Raw genomic sequence first — 17,641 nt, forward strand, 5'->3', positions numbered from 1 at the left:
GGGTCCTGGAAGATCTGGGACTGCAGAGTGTCTGCCCAGCTACACTCTGGGCTCCTGGTCTGAAACAGAGATGTGTGGTCCCAGGTCCTTCACTCAGTCTGCTGGGGCGATGCAGGTGCCCCCAGGAGCTACAGCTGGTTCAGAAAACCCAGAGAGCAGCCATACATAGGGGATAAACTCAACAAAGAACAACTAAGCACTTTCTATGTGCTGGAGACTGGGGATTTCATTGACAGTTGATATGCTTAATCCTCACAATTCTCTTAGGAAACAGGTTCTATTATCATTTCCGCTTTACAGATGAGGAAACCAAGAGGTGAAGTAACTTGTCCAAGATAACACAGCTAGTGAGCAGCTAAGCCATGATTCTAAATGCAGGCTGCCTGGTCCCAGAGGCCACACATTTAACTGTCTCATCTGACTGGCTCTTGCAAGTTTAGCCCAAAGAAAGACATGAAAAAGATTCTTACTGGGGACTCTGAAATGGCATCTCACCTGGAGCCAGGTCTGTCTAGGGGTGGAGCTTAAGAATGAGGGAAGTCCGGCTGGGACTTAGGGGCAGCTTAGAGCTCCTTGATTTCCACTCCCAGCATCTTTGGGCGTAGAGCTGCCTCTGTTTACATCAGGAGTACAGGCGGTTGCCTGGGGGGCTGGGAGGAAGATTCACTCCCGGAGCAGTGGCATGCCCATGGCTTATTCCTTCATCAAATATTTCTGGTGCCTCTCCATCTGTCCTAGTGCACTAAGCGCTGGGAACTTTCCCCATAAAACAAAACTCTAGCCCTGTCCCTGAGATGCTCATGGTCTGATGAAAACACAGTTACAGCTCTCTCTGAGCGAGGCTTGACCAGTGCTGGTGGGACACAGAACAGTAACCAGCTTTGATGGGGAAGTCCGGGAAGGCTGTCCAGGGACAGTGGCATTGAGGTCAGGACCTGAAGTGGGGATTTGGTGGGGCAAAGGCAGGACAGATACGGAGTCTTCGGCCTGCTGGGGGGCACTGACTCTATACGGGAAATCTGAAAACGGACTGATGGAGGATTTATCGGGGATGGGGGTCGGGGCGTGTATGGACGGAGGACATGAGCACCCACGTGTGTCCAGGGGACGGGCCTGGGGCGCAGCTCCCTCCTCCGCATCCGGGCACAGCAGGTTTCTGCGCGAAGAGAATGACAACCCGGCGGCAAGTCGGGATGACAAGGCCGACCTGAAGGGCACGCGCTTTTATGTAATCGACCTCTGTACCGAGGGTCTCGGGGGTCGGCGCTGAGCGCGGGAGGCGCCGAGGGAGGACGGCGTGCCCACGTTATTTCCTAGCACATAGGAGGGGACAGCAACGCGAGATAAGTTAGGGAAGTCCAGGGAGCTTAAAGAGCAGGGCGGCTCGTCCCTCTGCCTTTCCCCAGAGCCCGCTGCGCCGAGCGCGGGCGCTGCTCGGCGTCCTCTCTCCCCGCCCGGCCCCTGACCCGACCCGGGGTCCGAGCGCGCAGCCCTCCTCCCGGAGTCGCTCGCTGGGTGACCTTGGGCGAGCCGCTTCACCTTCTGGGCCTCAGTTTCCCTGTCTCTGCGTCTGGCCACGCGGTAGCCGAGCCGTGGGGCTCCCCGCGCGCCCCCCGGGCCGTGGGCGAGCGCGGGGCGACCGGGAAGCGCCGGGACGCCCCTCCCCGGCGCGTCCGCGCATCCGGGAACGGCCCCCTCTGGCGGCGCGGCGCGGGCTCAGCGCGCAGGCGCGGCGGGCGGGGCGCGGAGGGCGGGGCCGGGCGCTCGGCGGGGCCGCTCGGAGAGCGTGGGGCGGCGGGCGGCGTGCGGGTGGTAGCTGAGGTCGGCGCTGGCGCTGGCGCCGGCTGGCTGGGCTCGCCCGGGACTGCCTCAGGCTCGCAAAGTGTGCCGCCGGCCCGGCCGGAGGGCCCACCTGACCGCGCCGGCCCGTGGCGGGAGCGCGGGGGCCGCGTCCGGGAGGCAGCGGCCGCCAGCGCGGGGCAGTCGGCGGCCATCCCCTGGGGACCAGGGCTGCGCGGCCGCTTCCCGCCTCGAGGCGCCGCCGCCGCCGCCGCCGCCGCCGCCGCCGCCAGGCCGAACGCCCGGCTTGGCTCCGCCGCGCCCCGGCCGCGGCGTCCGGCCCGGGTTCCGCGCCGCTAGGGCGCGGGCGGGGTCGGGGGTTGCGTGGCCGGCGCTGCCCGCCCGCCTCGAGTCCGCGTCCCGGGACCGGGCGGCCGGCGAGCATGGAGGAGAAGTACCTGCCGGAGCTGATGGCGGAGAAGGACTCCCTGGACCCCTCCTTCACTCACGCCCTGCGGCTGGTGAACCAAGGTAGGGGCGCGCGCCGGCCGGCCGTTAACTGGCGCCCGCGGCCGTTGGGGACCCGGGAGCGGCGGGCCAGGGGGCCGGGGACCGGGAGGATCGGGACCGGGGGGCAAGGCGGGAGCGTGGGGCTGGCTGGCCGTCGCCCTCGGGGCGACTGGAGGGGACCCAGGTCGCAACCTGGGGGCGTTCGGGGAGGGACCTGGGAGCGTACGGGACACCTGGGGAGCGCCGAGGTGTGTGTGCGCGTTGGGGAGACTCGGGAAGGAAGGAGGCTGAGGCGTTTGGCTAGGACTTGAAGGAAACCTTTGGGGCCTCGAGGGTACCCAAGGGAAACTTCTGGGTGGGGGACGGCGAACATCTGGGGGCTTCGTCGGGGCGGGGTTGAATGATCTCATTGGAGGGGGAGAGTGGGGCGGGGGACTCGGGGAACTAGTGCGTTTGGCTTGTCTGGAGGGAAGGAACTGGAGCAAGCTGGAGGGAAATGGAAGGATTTGAGGGGATCGAATGCAGAAGAGGTGAAGGGAGCAGGTGCTTGGATTGTTGGTGAAGTTTGAGGACCTTTCGAGGAGATTTGGGGTCAGACCCCAAGCACTTTGGAGGAGCAGGGCCAGCGGTCCCAGTGGCAGAGACCCGTTTCCTGTCGCATCCCCTCTTTGTCCCGGGTCCAGGCTCTAGCCGCCCTCCCTGGGGGTGGGCAGCTCATGCCAAGCCTTGCCGGCTGGCCCTCGAGGGCCATTAGGGGAGAAGAGGCCCACCCCGGAGCCCGCTTCTTGGCTTGCCTGTCGTCTCTTTGGGAGGCTCTGGCTGGGGACTCGGAACGCCGGCCGCGGAGTCTCTGCTGCCTGTGCCATCTTAGCACTACTCCGGCCAGCTCAGGGTGTGAGCAGCCCTGGGGAATGCAGGCCACGGGGTGCAGGGGGTACAGGGGCGTATGGAGGCGGGCGGGCCCAGGACAGTGTTCCCAGGCTTGTTCCTCCTCAGGCTTCCTGAGTAATCTTCTGGGATGGACGGTAAATTAAGCCTGCCTTCCCGGGAGCAGCGCTTTATTCCTCCTGGGTCTGGGAATACGTGTCTCAGAGAAAGCTGGGTTTGGGAGCCACTGGTCTGTTTCTTTGGGTGATGACAGACACATTATCTGGTCGGATCTGTTACCTTTTGCTTGAATTACTGACTGTGCCTTGACAGTCTGTGCTTCCTGACTCAGGCGGGTCTTCGGGTCTTAATGCTGGCCCTGGCTCTTTTATTGTTGGAAGTGAAAGATGAGGCAGACATATTCTGCTTGTGTATAGATAATCTATATTTTAGAACAGCGACCTCCGGTATTTGCGCGTTGCAACCAGTTCTTCCGAGTAGGGTGTGCGTGTTGTTGACTGAGGGTGGTGGTGGAGAGACTCACTGTCTCCAAGAATTTAAGCTTGATATTTAATTTGTTGAACGGAGATTGGTTCACAGAGCTTCCCCATTTAATTTTAATTGTAGGCTTATTTTTATTTCTTTAATATCAAGGGGTTGTGAAGAAGTAACGGGCATGCATTAAAGTAAGAGAATTTTAAGTTTTATTGCCATGCTCTTCCGAACAGCCCAACAGTTAGGTTGGTACTCCTTGCTCTTTGTGATTTACATATATCTTTTGTTGCCTGCTGGGCTGTCATCTCTTTGAAAGATATTTCTTTGTACATTGTGTGAGATCACTGGCGTTAGAAATATTCTGGATTGTAGAACGAGTGCACTTTTCTTAATAAAGAAGCTGCATCAGAGTTACGTTGTACTCAATTAAGGAAGCAGTTTAACAAAAGTGTAGTAAGTTATTTTATTTTAAAAGTCAGAATTATTTTTCTGTGCCAGGTTGCTGCAGTACATTCATTCTAATACATTCAGAATTCTTTTGGTTTCTGTGTTTTTACCTGTGGTAATTGTCTCCAGTTATTTGAAACAGATCTTGCACCGTGTTGCCATTTAGTGTTTTTTTTAAGACCTTAAACCGGATTACCTTACTTTTCCATCAAAAATGTAGTTCTTACAAGAAGCACGCTTCTCACATTGAACAGTTATGTGGAGGAAGAAAGAGATACTGCTCAGGTGCTCTTATTACTGTTAATTTAATTATTTCAGACTAAAATGTTTTCCCCTTAAATCACAGGCTGGTATCTGGAATGCAGAACCCTATCATTTAAAATATTAATTATGCTCTGTTATGTAACTTCAGAATTACAAGTGCATTTCTAAAACATAGTGTCTTAAATCTGAATTGGCTATTAGGAAACTTTGATTTTAAATCTGATAATCATCTTGTGAGTGGCTATTGAGAGCATTTTTATTCTTTTTTACCTGTATTTTTGACTGTTTGCATCTAAAGGAGGCACCTGGTTTTTCAGATGTTATTCTGAATCTGGATACTGGAATCCGAATTCGGTCACTAACTTGTACAGTGTTGATGAGTCAGCAGTGCACACCTCTGTTTTATTATGGAGTGGCATGCAATAGATAGACGTGATGGTTAACATCTCCAAATGCTAACAGTACCTTTGTTTGCGTAGTGTTCTAAAGTTTCTGAGACTCTTTCAGGCACATGCTGTCTACTTGTGTTCTCACACTTGCGCGCTGGTGAGGCAGCCTTTGATGTCTCCATTTTTCAGGGGAGGGAGCTGAGGATCTCAGCTATGGGAGCTCGTAGGTAACTGAGATAGGTTAATCTGAACTCAGGTGTTTGGTCTCATAAGGCGCTTGTTCTCCCTACTTATGCCTTCCCCAAAAGATGGCTCTGAAACATTTCACACATGCTAATTTACCTGCAGAAATCGATATAACTAATATGCTTGTTTTGTGTCAACTTCCTGTTGATTTTGTTTAAAAGTTTGTTTCTGTGTTTGTCTAGTGGTCTTCTTTGAAGAAACAAACATTCACGGTAGATTTATCCTGCAGGATTTTAGTGCTCAGGTCAAGAGGCATTTTTGAATTAAAGCTCTCTGGAGACCAATATATGACTTCAGTAATCAACACACTATGATAATGAAACAGTTGATAAATGAGGTGTGGTCATTTTTTTAAAAATTCAGCATTTGTAAACATGTTCAACTTCCTAGCTGAATTACTTTTTTTCCTAATAATCCTTAAGTAAGAACTTGAGCTTGGATCACATCAAGATGTATGCTGCTCTGCTAACATAGGTCGGCTTTTACACTTTCCAGGCTTGTGTTTCGTAGTGGACATTAGTTCCTGACTTTTATTTCTGTTTTCTCAGGATAACTGATTTTCCTTCCCCCCACCCCTCAAATATCGAATGCTTTTGTTTCTTTGCCAGTAGTAATGGGTAATGTTTACTTGATGTTAAACCGAATCAAATAAAATAGACTTTTTTAAATCGCCCCCCCCCCTCCCGCCGCAAACACCACTGCCTATAGAGTGAGTTGACATTGCAGTTTCTTGCCAAGGAGGTTAATTGGAGATGAAAGTAGCATTGCATGTTTTATATTATATTTGCTAGTAGGGGATGTGCTGACTCTTACTAAAAAACATCTTCAGAAATGTCTTACGCATTATAATTTAATCCAGTTCTCTGGTATTGCTTTGGATGTTTTTCAATCCAAGCCAAGTAACCATTAAATAAGATTACATAACCCTGTATTTTTAATTATCTGATGTAATATATGGATTGGTGGCTGGTTCACTGCCAAGTTATATTTAGTGGTTGGTTACAAGAGGAAGTGGAGCAAAGGATTCCAGATTATGGTGGTCTATTCAGGTCGAGATAAATAAGTGTTTTTCATATTACATAAATTTCTCTAATAATAGGACTCTTAGCATTACTCAGGATATGTGTGAGGGGTAAACATGTATAAAGGAAGGGTCATTATTTTGCCTTAAGTGCATCTCTTTGTTCAACAAAGCTCAATGGCTTAAGAGTTTCATTTTGGGAGATCCTTTTTGTAAATTTTTTTGATTGCTTGCGTGTTGTCAGGCGTTTAAAGTAAGAGAGAAGAATGAGAATGAAAATTGCAGAGTTATATTTAGCTGTGGTGCCTTCATGTCATAGTGTGTGATTCTCTGCTTCATACAGAGAAAGATGTGGTTATTTAAGTTTTTAATAGTTTTTCTTAGGGTTATCAGGTTTTGTTTTTTGTAAGAAAATGGATGCATGACTCACATTTTTAGATAAACCATTTCTGAATTTTTTATAGTGTGTTATGATTCAAAGGGATCCAGTGATTGTCAGTTACCGTGTTTTGGTATCTGGACGTTAGTAGCAGGTTTATTTGAGAACCTGCCACGCGGGGCATTTGTGTTGGTCCTGAAGGTAGAGAGGGAAAAACAGTCTCTGCTCTTGAGGAATGTCTGCTCTCTCTGCATTAGATTGAGAGTGAGCTTTAAGTTTATAGATGCCCTCTCCTTTCCTAAGGAATGTCTTATTAGCCTTCAGCTATTCTTTTGAAATATTTAGTGACAGGCAGTTTAGATTTAACTCTCAGTCTAGGAACATTTTCAAGGTGCTTCTCTGCCTGGTTAGGTCTATAATCTCAATACTGGGAACAGCCCAGAAATGTAGAGGCTATTAGCCTAATATTTCACTTGTAGAAATCAAGACTCCAACAATAAAGTTGAGTCACCCAGAGTGACATACTTATAAAATGTCCAAGTGGAGGTTCAAGCTTTGTTCTTCTCCAAGCCCATTGTTCTTTACCATATCACACTGACCCTTGGACGTATAAAGGGTCAAGCTCTGATGGTACAGTTAGTAATGACAGAAGGGGGATTCAAACTCTGGCCTCTTATGCGCAGTTTGTTCTTTTCTCCCCAGCCAGTGCCGGAATTGAAAGATGGGTTATGTAGCATCCGTTGTTATACTTTATCCTTCCAATTTCTGCTGTAGGTATCTCCTCTGACCACTTACCTCCCCCGCAAATGGGTTAGAGTGCCTATTTTCAGGTCCCGGAGCAGCCGCTGCCTAAGTCTCTGATGGGGTGATAGTCATCACACTGTACTGATTGGATCTCTGTCTTCCCTGGGAGAGTGTGGGATGCTTGGGAGGCAGGGCTTGGTCTTACATGTCTTTGCGTCTTCAGCACCTCATATAATTCTTGGTACGTATCCCTGGCAAACTCCAGTCTTCGTTTCAGTGTTGTGTTTTAATTCTCATAACGGTAGAAGAGTTAGAAAGTATATTTGGAGTTTGGCAGTCATTAAAGGCTTGGCTCTTTACCACTTTAGAGCCCCTGAGTTGGGGGTAGGAGGAAGTCACCAACAGCTCTGCAGACAGAAATGAAAGGAACTTCTAAGTGAAATGCAGTGTTAAACAAGCGGAAGAACATCCCAGGGCTCTGTACACGAGGTGGAACAGTAGGGGTCCTTCTCAGGAGGTAATGAGAAGATGTTATCAGATCTGCTTTGAATCAGATGCTTATTTACTTTTATTCTTTCTTGAGGAACTTATTAGCCAGTGCACTGTAATACAATTAGCTCTCCTTCCCTAAACTCCTAATGAGATTTCTTATGAAAGGATTAAACCAGAAATTTGGAGGCCCTCGTCACTTGCCGAATAAGCCTTCTTACCTGAAGGAGTTAATCTTCAATCTCAGATGCCAGATAGACACCCAAAGCCGAAGGAGCAATTGGGGTCACAGATGGAATGCCAGCAGCAGCTTGGGTATCACAAGACCCGTTGCTTGTTGTCATCGTTCCCCCTGAGTGGAGATAGAATGGTTTTAACGTTTCATCAAAAAATAGAAGTAGAGTGTTCCTTAGCATTGGAATAATGATTATAATAAAAAGCTGCCAAATCGAGGGCCTCTGTGCCACGTGCTTCCTATGCATTGTCTCTCATCCCCACAAGATCTTGCAAGGTAGGTGGTTTTATCCCCTGCCCGCCTCCTTTATTTTTTCCAGTGAGGCATCTGAGGCTCAAAAGGGTAAAGTAACTTGCCCAGTCTAGGTATGCAGCTTTAAGCAGTCAGGCTGAACTTTTAAATCAAGTCTGCAGTGTTTTGATAGGATACTTTAAGAGGCAAAGGGGTGGAACCCAACATTGTTGTTTGTTTTTAAATAAGAGTTTCATTGTAGTAGAAGCCAGTTAGGAATTTCCATTTGTGATGATGAATTTTTAAAAGAGGTTCCTGAAAATGTGTTTTACCAAAAAAGGCAAGCTCCTTTTTTTCCTGCGTTCTCCGGCAGTACTTTTCAGTGTTCAGTAAGCATTCAAGGTAAGGATTTTTAATTATGTATATTTCAGTAGTCAAGGAGAAAATAGAAAACTTTCTGTATTGAAAATTAGTCATCTCTTGATAAAGCTCTGTCTCTCTTGAAGGAATCTCTCAGAGGCACAGGGCTCTTTGTATTGGTATTTTAATACTCTATCACAGACACAATTGGTATGATATCAGGGATTTATAGTCAGTTTATGGTATGTTTAAAAATTCTCCATCTTCTAAAAATAGGCTCATAAAAAAAAAAAGTGCCTAGAACATACAAGAACATATTCCCGCAGATAATGGTTTTGGCCTTCTGAAGGGGGGTGGTGTTTGAATATACTTGATTGCAATTGTTAATAATCGTAGTTACTGTTAATCAAGAACCTTTTCTGGGTTAGATGCTTTATGTACATTATTTCATTTAATTTTTCTAACAGTTGTCTTAAAAGAGTAAATCATTTTACCTTATTTTATAGGTGAGAAAACTGAGGGCAGGAAGCTTAAATAATTTGCCTAAGATTCAGACAGCTAACCAGTGGTAAGCCGGGATTCAGATCTGTATCTTCCCATCTCCAGGACGCTGTACCGCATAGCTTACCTGCAAGCTCCAGGCAGAGGTGGGAGCTTTCGTTGTGGCTGGGTTTTCATGTTGACTCCCCTGGGAAGATCTCTGTCATGCAGCTCTTAAAATGCACTGCCCGGCATCGGACTGGTTATCCGTGAGCAGAGCCGATTGCACAGAGGGGCAGACAGTGGTGTGACCACGTGGGGTACGAGCTGTGTGACCACGGGCAGCGCGGAAAGTCTGGTGGATGCGTTTCCATGGGGAGCGGCGTTACTTCACAGGGAAGAGCTTCTAAAAGGGCCGCGGGATTATGGGAGGCAACAACTTTCTAGTTTGTAACCCTGTGCCAGTTACTTAACTTCTCGGAGCCTCAGCTTCTCATTTTTAAAGTTGGAGACCTTATACCTGCTTTGTGGGGTGGTTGTGTTAGGTGTGAGGTAAGTACAGTGTCTGACACGCAATAAGTGCTAGACAGACATTACCTGCTCATTTCACAGAATTGCCTGAGAGAGGTGTGTGCGTACTGGCAGCACTTTGCAGAGTAAAGTATATAATAAGAACTTAATACATAAGTCATCCAGTTTCATTCCTCAGGTTAATTTTATGTTTTAGAATGATTTTAGTTTTCCAATCCTGGAGATACTGAAGGGGAAACTCATTCTTTCGGAAGCCTCTTTCATTAATATCATGTACAAAATTAGCAGCAACTCTGACTGATTTTTATTATGCTATTCAAGACGCAGCACCTGAAGCTTCCATTAACAAATGAGGCTTCCATAAACAGATTTATGACTGCACATCTTAAAACATGTCTGGGCACTCAGCAGCCTCTCTCCACAAGCACAAGGTATCTTACTCTGAATCGGTAAGCTTTAAATTTCCATAATTTTTTACATTTCCATAATTTTTCACCAATCAGCCCCTGCTGCTATTTTAAGGACTTTAAAAGGTGTTCTGGCATATTATTGACGTTCTTTCTTGGTATGATAAAGAGCGTGAGTGTGTGAGAGCACCCTTTTTGATCTCTGTGTTTGATATGAATCTTACACTTGGGGTCACTGTTGGTTCAAGCTCCCATGGAGAAATTGTAATGGAGAGGAGGAGGGAGAAGGGACAGTTTTCATCCTCGTCATTTTTCCTTATTCTCCCCCCCTCTACTTCAGTTTCTTGTGCCACTTGTGCTCTATTCTTCTTCCACTAGATGGCGCTCCACATAGCCAGGCCACCCTCTTCCTCCACACAGGTAGCTTCTCCTGAATCAGTGTTAGTCTTGATCCATCAACAAGCTTGCATTGCTTTTGAAATTCACGTACTGATATTAACCTTTCATATTTCTGACATTTTAAGAGGCATACTCTGTAGCCAGCGCTTGCAAACCATTATGGCCCGTTTCTGTTTTGTGCCTAAGTTGTGCCTGGCACTGCTGCAGGTTCTTTTCCACACGATACCTCCTTTAATCCTGGGGCCTTGGGAAGTCGTTCGGTGGTTCTCATTCTACAGCTAAAGAAATGGAGGTGAGGGAGATGCATAGCTTGTTCAAGGTCATGCAGCTAACTTACGTTATAGGGTTTACTTACATTATAGGGTTTACTGTGCCCTAAAGAAAAAATATTTCAGAAGCGTTGAATTGAAATTTTTTTTAAGGAAAGTATTAGGGTAGTCTGATTTATGGCTACTGGCCATTGTAATCTGTTTATTTTGTTGGGGAAAATTATAGTCCTGACAGTTACTTGCATTGGAGTATAAAAGTCAAATTCTTTGATTTGTGTAAGGAAGCAAGCAATAGTAACAAAACCTTTGTCAGCTGGTGTGGAAATTGGTGCTTCCTCTTGCCTTCCCTTGTCTACTGACTTGAGTGGGCCAAGGGACTTGATCAGTACCAGGTACAAAACCATGGGGAACTTTGGACAAAGCCATGATTCTACTTTTAGTAATTTTAGCAGAGCTGAATACTGGATTGAGTCCATAGGAATTCAAAAATTTATACTGAGGTTTCTTTCACTCCATTCATTTATTTAATATTTGTTGAGTATCTGCACTGCTAAATTGAACTGTTTGTTCTGGGCCAGTTACTTCTCTGAGCCTGTGTTCCCCTCTCTGCACATGTCATTAGGGTGAAATGACGGTGATTGTGTATTTGTTTAATTTTACTAAAATTTTTAAAATTAGAATATATTTTTACATCCAATATATGTTATTTTTTCTATCTGAATTTCATACATCAACTCTTGGTCACCTACCAGTGCAGTGGACTATCTGCCGGTAATTTTTTTAGGGCTGGCTTTCTCCTGCCACCTTTTGCCACCTTTGTCCCTTGCTCTCTGGTTGGATGTGCTCAGCGAACACAAATGGAAGTGAAATGCTTAGAAAAATCCCTCTCACCTTTTGTTTGCTTCCTATGTGCAAGCCACAGCTAACTAAAGACTGAGGCGAGAGTGGTTAAGAACATAATTTTAAATCAGACAGACCTGAGTTCACATCTGAGCTCTGCCACTTCTCCTTCTCTGTGTTGTGACTTTGGATACATGGACCCCTCTCAGCCTCGGTTTCTGTGATGGAGAAATGGCGATAAAAAATTAATAAATCCCCTTTGAAGTTTTTTGAGGTTTAAATGAGATGTGTGTGCAGAGCTGTTTAGTGTCATGCCTGACATTTAGTAAGTGCAGGGCAAGTAGCTGCTCTTCCTGCCATCCTCCTCCTCCTCCTCCTCCGCCTCCTCCTTGTCCTCATTTTTTATCAAGGAATTTGTAATCCAACGGGGGAGATAAACATGTTGGGGAACAATTTTAAGAGTGTGTTAAGCGCTGTGATAAAAGAAGGCCGGTTTTAGGGGCTCAGAGAGCGACCTCTCTCATCTCAGGACCAAGATAGGCTTTCTGGAGGAGGCTTTTTCAGAGAGGACTAGCTGGATGCAGCCATCGCTGCGAAGGCCGGGCGAAGGACTTGGGCAGGGATGGATAAACTGTCTGACTCCTCCGGGTTATTCATTTCCGTCTCCCATGTTTCCATAACTTCTTCATATTCCTACGTGCCATGGCATGTTGTAGGTATTGATCTGTCTTCTCCTTTCCTCTCCCCCTCCCGTTTTTCTTTTTCCTGGCCTTAGAATTTTTATTTCGAAACAACTTTAAACTTATGGAAGAGATAAAAGAACAGTGCTAAGAAACCCTTTATACCCACTTGTCTGGATTTACCAATTGTTTACATTTTCCCATATTGGCTTTGCCATTCTCTCTGTGTCTGTGTATTTTCATGACTCATTTGAGAGTAAGGTGTGTGTGTTATCTCCCCTTTACCCCTAAATACTTGAGTACCTTGGTGTGTATTTCCTGAGACTAAGGGCTGTCTCTTACATAACTGCAGTTGCAGATAACGGTGATGACAGAAGTTAGTCATCGTTTCGGTACTTTTATTATCTAACCTGCAGTCCATGTGCTACTCTTGCTGGCTGTTCCCGTTTTGTCTTTTATAGCAGCAGTCCCCAACTCTTTTGGTACCAGGGACTGGTTTCGTGAAGACAAGTTTTCCATGGACCTGGGGTGCGGGGGATGGTTTTGGGATGATTCAGCCATGTTACATTTACTGTGCACTTTACCTCTATTATTATTACGTTGTAATATATAATGAAATAATTTTACAGCTCACCATAATGCAGAATCAGTGGGAGCCCTGAGCTTGTTTTCCTGCAACTAGATGGTCCCATTTGGGGGTGATGGGAGACAGTGACACCGAAGTGTGTTGCTTATGTCCAGTCTACTCTGCAAGATGCAGCTTAGCTGTCACTGGCCACTCACTGATAGGAGCCTGCAAGCACTTGATTTATTATGGTCTCTGCAGTCAAACCGCTCTGCTAATGATAATCTGTATTTGCAGCCACTCAGCTCCACCTCAGATCATCAGGCGTTAGATAGATTCTCATAAGGAGCGAGCAACCTAGATCCCTCACATGCGCAGTTCACAGTAGGGTCGCTCTCCTATGAGAGTCTAATGCTGCCACTGATCTGACAGGAGGTGGAGCTCAGGCAATAATGTAAGTGATGGGGAGCGGCTGTAAATACAGATGAAGCTTCACTCATTCGCCTGCCCGCCCGCCACTCACCTCCTGCTGTGCAGCCCGGTTCCTAAGAGGCCATGGACCACTACTGGTCCGTGGCCCGGGGGCGGGGGACCCCTGTTTTATAGGACCCAGTTCAAGACCACACATTGCTTTTAGTTGTCAAGGCTTTTCTTTTCTTTTTTTTTTTTTTTTTAACATCTTTATTGGAGTATAATTGCTTTACAATGGTGTGTTAGTTTCTGCTTTATAACAAAGTGAATCAGTTATACATATACATATGTTCCCATATCTCTTCCCTCTTGCATCTCCCTCCCTCCCACCCTCCCTATCCCACCCCTCTAGGTGGTCACAAAGCACCGAGATGATCTCCCTGCGCTATCAGCTCCTCCACCTTCCGTTGCCTTTCGTGGCATGCATGTTTGAATGTTGCATAGGCCAGGATTTTGTAGAATATCTCTCAGTTTGGGTTGTCTGATGTTTCCTTAAATTTAGATTCATGTTGTGCACTCTTTAGGCAGGAGTTCCACTGAGGTGGTGGTGTGTCCTCCTCAGTACATCATATCAGGAGGCACACAGGGTCGGTGTCACTTTATCCCGTTATTGATGACGCTGAGCTTGGTCACTGGTGTAGGTGGTGCCAGTTTTCTCCGCTGTAAAGTTACCATTTTCCTTTTGTAATTAATTAGTACTTTTGTGGGGAGATGCTTTGAGACTATGTAAATACTGCTTATTAAACTCTCCCTCACAAATTTTAGTATCCATTAATGGTTCTTACCTGAATTAATTATTACTATGATGGTTGTAAAATTGTAATTGTCTAACTGAGATATTCCATCTACATTTATTGGTTGACATTCTGCTGAAAGGGAACATTTTCATTTTTTTCTTTCCTTCTTTCTTTTCCTCTCTCCTTCCCTCCATCGGCTATCAGTGTACGTTCACGGATTCTTCTGTAATTCAATTGGTTGTAGTCCTTTACTGTCACTATATAAGTTGATGCTTAATTTGTTCCAGATTTGGCCATTGGGAGCCCTTTACCCTGACTCCTGGGTCCTATTGACAGGATCATTCCATACATTTTTTGAGTTTTGTTTTTTTTTTTTAAACTTTCTAACAGCATTTTGTTCCAGGCTCATCTTGTACTTGCTCTGCCCCAGCTCTGGAATTGGCCATTTCTTCCAAGGTTCCCTGGTTTCTTTTAGTGTGGAATGGTGTTTAAAAACCACAGTCTGGGCTGCTGGCATGTCATGGCTTCTAGGCCTTTCACCAGACAGAGCCAGAAAACGGATATGTTTCTGTAGGTGTATCACCATTGTCTTCACGTTAAACTCTAAGCCTAGGGCTAGCAAACTTTTTCTGTAAAATGCTCAATAGTAAATATTTTGTGGGCTGTATGTTCTACTCAACCCTGCTGTTGTAGCAGAAAAGTGGCCATATACAATATGTAAGCGAGTGAGTGTGGTAGTGTTCTGACAACACTGTTTATAGAAACAGGCAGTATGCTGGTTCTGGCCCTGGGTTGTAACCTGCTGCCCTTCCCTGCTCTCAGCTCCTAGAGAGTAGGGACCGGGCCTTATCTCCGCTTACCAGTGCTGCCCACATACGGGCACAAAGCTCTTTGATGAATGCATTCATAACTGTTAGCTCTTTGTATCACAGACTATTTATTTCTCTTACAGATCTTTTGGATGTCGATCTCTTGTGACTTGCCAATTTGTTGAGGTCCTTATTTACAAGATGAGATTCTTTAAAACATAATATGCACAATATACAAAGTAGTACTGAGAAAAAATAATTTTGTAGCACTCCTGAGGGTGTTTTTCTTGTCATGGTAAAAAAGTTACCTTTTTCTTGATGAAAGCATCTCAAGGCGGAGCCTTCACGTGCAGGCGTTAGCACAGGCCCTGCTCTGGCCTGACATCACATTTATCCCTGTAGTCTCAGCTGGAAGGCAGAACTCCAGCACCAATCAGGTGGGCGAAAAATCTTGAAATTATACTCCTTTGATTGTCTCAGAGCTGATTTATTTCTTTGCAGTTTTCTTTAGGTAATTTATTGCTTGAATTTATTCCAAAAGAGACTTCATTACAGCAGTGACAAATGGGTTTTATGAGAGAGTGAGCCCTTTCTCAAGAAGACTGTGTCGTTAGGAAAGACCACCTGACTGTGGTCAAGGTGGTGTGGACACTGAGAAGGCAACCACACGCATCACGGCAGAGAGCAGTGGCGCTGGCATAAAGGTGCAGATTAAATCAGGTTAAGTGTCTCTGAGGACTAAGTCTATCAGACTTTTAGTTACGTCAGTTGTAAGCTTGCTGGTGAGCAGTTTTTCTGTTTGTCACCAAACCATCTCATTGTTTATCAGAAGCAGCACAAAGTTTTGCTCTATCCTTTCTCTAGAATCCAGAAAGAGTGATTTTAAAGTTCTGTGTCTCAGAGCAGTTCACGGTTCTGCAGGGAGTCCCGGTCTGGTGAGAATGGGGAAGGCGAGCACGTCTCCTTCCCCCTGGGCTTTTGTCTTCCAGGTCCTGAGGTGCCTCATACGATTTTGATTTGCTTCATGAATTTTACTTTTTGTTGTTTTTTTAAGTGTGAAAGGTACTGTCGAGGAAATTGTACCTCAGTGACGGACTCTTGGTCAGAGACAGGGATCTGTCCGCTCTGTGGCTCACGGCCCCTCGCTTAGTGTCTTGTTGCCATCAGTGCGGAGCACCTGAGGAGCCAGGGCTGCCCGCGCTGTTTACGTGGTCTGCAGTGGCGTGGCAGACGAGGGGGCAGAAACATCGAAGTCATGTAACTGAACACAGTAATTGGTTATTTTCTGTATTGTACTTTCTTCTAGTTTCCTTTTCACCCCCGTTAGGGTTGTGCTCCGTATATGCTACATGGGTGCGTTACTCTTGGTAGTAATGAGCTCTCTGGGCTTAGGTCTCTTCATGTATAAAGTGAGCGCGAGAGGGTCTGTGTCCCGCGCCTGGCAGGTCGCAGGTCCTCACTGTCAGCCCCCTCCGCCCCGGGGCCCTTGGCCGGCAGAGGAGCCCAGCACGGGAGGCGGGGACGCGGCGCGGAGCCGACCCTCGGACAGTGCGTGGATTCCTGGCTGCCGGTCTTTGCGGTTCCGGGCCCCACGTTCCTTCCCACAGAGGGTGCAGGACAGAAAGTAGTGCTGTCGGCTTTGGGGGTCCGCGCGGTCTGCCCATCACGCTGCAGGCTCTCAGGCTCTCGGGAATCCACTGCCCAGCTTCCAGGAAGACTCTTACGAGGAGGCCAGCAGGGTGTATATTTCTCCGCTGGACCCCGGAGGGTGTATTCATCAGGGATCGAGTTCTTAGGCTGGGCTCGGTGCTGGGACACAGGGCCGGTAATCCTTCATTCCTGCTTAAAGAGTTTTCAGCCCAGTGGGGAAGCAGCCAAATTTGAAGACATTCATGATATGAGGTGGTGAGGGCTGTACAGAGACGGTCACGCAGGGCTCTGTGGAAGCCCAGGAGCCCCGCGTCGTCCCCGGGGTGGGGGGGGGGGTTCCTGACGTGGTGGTGGAGGAGGAGGAGACCGGCCTGTAGAGTGTGCCTGCTCGAGCCCCTTCCGCCGCGTGAGACCGAGGCCACGCCGCGGAGCACAGGCCTGGCTGCCTGGCGTGTGGTCCCTGTCCCCGTCGTCCTCCTCTCCCTCCCACTCCGTGTTCATTCCCAGTGCCCAGTACAGCCCCTCCTCTTTCCAGCCGTGGTTGTGTTTATCACACTCCAGATTATGATGATTTGTTGGCAGTTATTTCTCCCACAAGAATCCCAGTTCCTTACAGACAGGAGATCTGCCTTCTTAGCTTCAATTCCTTCTCTAGCGCTGAGCGCAGTGCCTGGGAGATGGTTGGTGCCCAGGAGATGTCTGTAGAACGAGTGGTCAGCTGATCTCAGTTTCTTCTTCTGTGCATTAGGGCAATGAATTCATTATCTCAGGACGCTTCGGTGAAGGAAAACTGAAAAAGGCTGTTCTCCTTTTACTTGAGTTTCTGGCTGCTGATTTTGAGGGGAGATCCTCCATTTCTCAGGCAGGTGTGCCAGGCGTGTACATCCTGGTGGTGTGGGACTCAGTCAGACCTGTGGCGAGTCTCCCTGGGCTGCTTAAGAGTTTCTGGATCTGGGCACATGCCTTCACCTCTCTAAGCACCAGTGCATTAGTTTGTTAAAACAGGCATGAAACTACCTACGACCCAGACTTCCTGTGAGGTTTCAGTGACAAACACTGAGACTGTGTGTAACCAGACTCAAGGCTTCTGAGCCAGCAACATCAGACTGGCTGAATCTGTTCACACTGCCTTCTCTGCGGTTCTCTCTCTCCTGCTTTTCTCATCCATCTGTAAGGTCCTTTGTGATTATATTGGGCTCGCCTGGATAATCCAGGATGATCTCCCCATTTTAAGGTCGGCTGATCAGGAAACTTAGTTTTCTCTGCCACCACTAATTCTCCTTTGCCTGCAACTTAACATTCTCCAGTTCTGGAAGTCAGGATGTGGGCATCTTTGGGGAGCCACTG

The 17,641-nt window shown here is 47.3% G+C and overlaps 1 protein-coding gene across 1 annotated transcript in view; it reads left to right on the forward strand.

Annotated features, from left to right (window-relative positions):
- Positions 1-2,121: 2,121 nt before the first annotated feature.
- KHDRBS3 (KH RNA binding domain containing, signal transduction associated 3) overlaps positions 2,122-17,641 on the forward strand; it is a 156,627-nt gene continuing 141,107 nt past the window's right edge. The window contains exon 1 of the mRNA XM_068525548.1: positions 2,122-2,310. Within this exon, the coding sequence (XP_068381649.1) occupies positions 2,223-2,310 (88 nt within the window). The 5' untranslated portion in view covers positions 2,122-2,222. The remainder of the gene's footprint in view (positions 2,311-17,641) is intronic.

This window comes from Eschrichtius robustus, chromosome 17 (genome assembly GCF_028021215.1).
Source record: "Eschrichtius robustus isolate mEscRob2 chromosome 17, mEscRob2.pri, whole genome shotgun sequence".
Lineage (NCBI taxonomy): Eukaryota > Metazoa > Chordata > Mammalia > Artiodactyla > Eschrichtiidae > Eschrichtius > Eschrichtius robustus.